The 4,425-nt window shown below is 50.0% G+C and overlaps 1 protein-coding gene and 1 pseudogene across 2 annotated transcripts; one reads left to right on the top strand and one right to left on the bottom strand.

Moving 5' to 3' along the window:
• Positions 1 to 1,098: 1,098 nt before the first annotated feature.
• On the top strand, positions 1,099 to 1,824 carry H257_19184 (hypothetical protein; the record flags this gene model as incomplete). The annotated part of the gene is made up of 3 exons (XM_009848327.1): positions 1,099 to 1,308; positions 1,432 to 1,635; positions 1,696 to 1,824. Coding segments are annotated over 3 exons (543 nt in total), but the record flags the coding sequence as incomplete, so codon positions are not given.
• A 2,458-nt stretch (positions 1,825 to 4,282) lies between these two features.
• H257_19183 lies at positions 4,283 to 4,356 on the bottom strand (annotated as a pseudogene). Its single transcript has one exon. The product of its transcript is annotated as a tRNA-OTHER (tRNA).
• Between the last annotated feature and the right edge of the window lie 69 nt (positions 4,357 to 4,425).

Genomic DNA, 4,425 nt, shown 5'->3' with positions numbered 1-4,425 from the left:
ATGGTATTGGCAAGTGCTCACAGTCAAAAATGGACATCATATTTACAGGGGGTTGATACCCTGGCAACCTCCAGAAGACAAAACGCACACCAACAACAATGCGCACATTATATTCCTCAAAGGTTGTTCATACTCTCGATCAACTCATACATCTCTACGTCCAGTATACCCGTATGGCGCCAGCAGTTAGTAGAGGCCGGTAGGCGAGGTTTGTGTGCTGATTTATGTGACGGATGCACGTCCATGTGATCGCTCTGGGTGTTGAGCTAACGAGACAAAGTCGCATAGTCGACGTTTGGGGCACACGTGGCAGCCCAAACGCATGCTGAGCCCAAATTCGCAATTCAAGTCCTCTCATGCCAGGATGGACTTGTGGTGCGTCAATAGTGAGCGCTTTTGCTCGACAGTGAGTCTCATCGATGTCGAGGGTGACGGCATTTTGACAACCAAGTGCATTTTCGCAACATGTGTCGTTTGAAATTTCAATCAGCCTCTTTAAATTTATTTTGCAACATCTTGTGAAAGAATATATTTTGCGAGGATATTGATTTATTGTGGGTTCCCTATTGCGGGGGACTACTGTACTATTGTAGTAATACTGTATGAGAACTATTATAAAAATAATAGTTCTCATATCTACAGGTATTAATATTGTCCTTTTACCCAAAATTTGAACTTTTGTGCTGATTCGCCAAATCTATCGATCCATACATTGTACTTCGTAGTACTGAATTTTGTATGTAAAAAGGTGTCTTGTGGTGATTGGTATTACACTAATTGAAGTATCACACTAATTTGACGTTGATGGTGGTTTCCTGCAATCTGATAACTAACGTTAAGCTAAATACTTCTGCCGATTCTACTGCACATTTGGTTGTGTCGATTCATTCTCCATGTCGCTCCAGTTTAGAATAAACACAACAATACCAGTCCAACTCGAAAAGTACCAGTAACGTTAAAGGAGTAGCTTGTCGAATGCTTCCGGTGGCTTACAAGCTACATACACTACGTTGTCCCAACAAATTCCAGTAAGTTACCAATACAGTAGTTCGATTGGTTTCTAATTTACTGTTAACTAAATACTTCACGATGTTCTAGCACAAGTCGTCGGCCATCAAGCCACCGACCGCCAAATGCGTCCAGCCGCCCACGGACTGCACGAGGATGTCGTCGACTGCCACGCTACAATCCACCGCGCCCCACCGGCCAGCCATGTCAGTCTCCACAGAGCTCAACCACGCCAATGATTCCACGGCTCGTTCTTCGCTGCCGATGGCCTTGGTGATGATGGCATTGTTCTCGTCAGAGGTATCCGACGACGACGCAGCCACTCGAAGCTCCTTGACCACTCGTGTGTGACGAAAGTGATGAAAACGTGCTCAAGAACTACCGGCTAAACAATGACTACCGCGTCGTGAACTTGCTAACCAGACGAAGGCCGGGACAATGCCACTCCAAGCTACCATCCTGCAAAACCTGCGTGGCAAGAAAGCGATGGGCGTGTTTAACCTGCCCAAGTACTTTTGGCAGTTCCCGCTACACCCAGACAGCTGGGACATGTTGTTGTTGTTCATGCTCAATGAATGCGTGTACACCCCGGACTGGGTGATGCAAGAACTTGTGGACAGTGCCCACGTGCAATCAACGAACGAGGAGTGCTACAAGGACCTGCTCTGCAAGTGAATCCTTATCTAGATCGACGACATCTTTGTGTACGCCGACACAGTGGAAGAGTACGTGGATGTCCTCGAGTCGTTCTTCGACCGAGTGGCCCAGTACGGCTTCAAACTGAGTCCGGCGAAAACCATACTGCTCACGGACTAAGTGGTGCGGATGCATCATCAGCGGTGATTGCGTTAAGCAAGACCCTGAATGCATTGAACATATGTGTGCGATCCCCTACTTTACGAATGCGGGAGAATTGCAGCAGTTTGTGTGCGCCGTGAACTGGCTGCGGAACTCGATGACAGAGTACGCACAGACCGTCGACCCACTGCAGCAGTGTCTGACGAAGGCCCTCGAAGGCAAGGGCAAGAAGAAGCGGATCGCGTCTGGAGTTCAGTTGGAACTGACCGACGGCGAGAAGCTAGCGTTTGACGCCGTGAAGTCCAAGCTACGATCATCGGTGGAACTGTCTCACCCGCGTGATGACGCCACGATGTGTTTGTTTTACGGATGCGAGCGATCGTGGTAACTCAAGTAGTGGGATTCGATGATGACAGCCCAGTCCAAGAACAACGTCACGAACTGCTCTTGTGTCAGTCGGGGATGTTTGCGGGCGCCCAGAAGGCGTCTTCAGTCATCGAAAACGAGGCCTACGCTATTGCGCATGCGTGCGAGAAGCTCAATTACATGCTTATGCGACCTACGGGGTTCAAGATGTACTGTGACCACAAGAACCTCATCCATGTCTTTGCCGCGGGCGAAGAATTGAAGGTGCGCGCACGCGGCAAACTCATACGATGGGCTGCCATTATTGGCGGCTATCGTTATGAAATCATACACATCGACGGCATCCACAACCTTTGGGCGAATATGATGAGCGTTGGGGTCAGCCGACACCAAGTCTGGCGACCAAGCTGGTCAAAATACGTCGGGGCCATGGCTGGTCAAAGAAAGTCAAAACGCGCAAAGTCCCTCCACCGGCATAACCAAAACAGCGGCCGCTGGACAAGGACTTTGTGCGGACATGCGTGGCGGACATCCGTCACACCCAAGACCAGCATGACACGGACAAACCAAAGCGAGCCACAGTGGTGGACGAGCGGTTATGGATTCCGAGTGTGGCGAATGACCTGATCCAACGGATCATGGTTGTTGCCCACTGCAGGAACGCCGGACATCGTGGACATACTACAATCCGCCGCCTGTTTTATATCAACCACTTGGCCGACAGGGCCAGTGAATTCCTCCGTGGTTGCTTATTGTGGTCTCATGTAAAATGGGGAAGAGTGTTCCATCGACCGTATGCTGCGAGATGGCACGCGAAGAGCGCAACGAAGGAATCCACTTCGACTATCTCAATATGGGCGAAGCGTGCAGTGACGCTAAGTACGTGCTGGTACTCAAAGACGACCTTACCCACTACTGCGAGCTCATTGCATGCGATGGCCCCACGAGCCAAGTATGCGTGGATGCCCTTGTGGACTGCACAAATCGGTTTGGAATGCCGCGAGTTTGGGTCAGCGATCAAGGAACTCATTTCAAAAACGTGGCCATGAAGGCGTTGGCCCATAAGTTCAAGGTCCATCATGACCTAACCTTGGCCTACTACCTAAGTACGAGCGGTGCAATGTCAGCGAAGGCGATTTTCTGCTCTGGTCCCGCGTCGACGAACGCTACCATCCCAAGCTGCTCGTAACCCGGACGGGTCCCTACCGAGTCAAGGAAGTGGGCTAATTCTCCGTCGTGCTGGAGCACCTGGTGACTCATGAGCTGCGGGAAGCTCACACGTCAAGAGTCAAGCTCTACGCCGAAGACAGCTTTGAAGTGACCGAAGAGATCCTCGAACACGTTTCCCAGCAAAGGATCATGCTGAAGGTCAAGTCCATCGCGGGACATAAGTTTGTCCCGGATGTGAAAGACTTCATCCTAGAAGTACTTTAGGAAGGTTTTGAGGATATCGAGTCCTCATGGGAACAGCTACAGAAGCTCATGCATGAATGCCCGGTCGTGGTGAGGAACTACGTTGAAGGCGTGAAGAAAGCGAGCTAAGGCGTGAAGAAAGCGAGCGAAGGCGATAGGTTGCACAAGGCGATGGAGCGAGCGAGCGCGAAGAACTAGCGAGGCCCAAGTGTGTCCTGCGGGACATGGCTTGGGGGGGTGTCGTGGTCGACTTAATCCAAGTCCCGTGGTATCATCAAGTCAATCAAGTGTGCGGTTTGCAAGGAGTCGGCACTCCCCCATTTGGTTATTTGTGTTGGTACTGGCGAGGGAAACAACACACACATACTTACTCAGGGACGTTTTAGGTCAATAGTACCAAGTTCCCTGAGTGAGTAGTCCTCGTACAAATTTGTAACACCCCATGGTTAATTGAGTTTTGGATTATCATTATTAAGACATTCCTACGCGAGGATCGATATTAGAACCACATGTTGTGGAATCGCTTCGCCAATTGTAACGCGCCTGCCCAACCAGGGGCGGTGTGTAATCTTCGATTTTACTTCGTTCAATGCTTCATACCTCGTGCTTCGACCGCTATTCTTCGAAGTTCGGTCTTCGTCTTCGTATGCAGTCCTTGTTATCCGGATTCCCCAGTGGAGGGACGGATAATTTCTTGCGGAAATAATCCGGGGATCGAACTGACGACCATTGAGTTAAGAAACCGATGCTCTACCACTGAGCTATTTTCCCTCCCCTGTAACACCCCATGAAATCATGTGGGCATTGTGTCGTATTTATGTCCAATCAAAACCATAACGT

Source organism: Aphanomyces astaci (assembly GCF_000520075.1).
Source record: "Aphanomyces astaci strain APO3 unplaced genomic scaffold supercont1.392, whole genome shotgun sequence".
NCBI classification, from domain to species: Eukaryota; Oomycota; class Saprolegniomycetes; order Saprolegniales; family Verrucalvaceae; genus Aphanomyces; species Aphanomyces astaci.
This window is presented reverse-complemented; position numbering and strand designations above follow the sequence as displayed.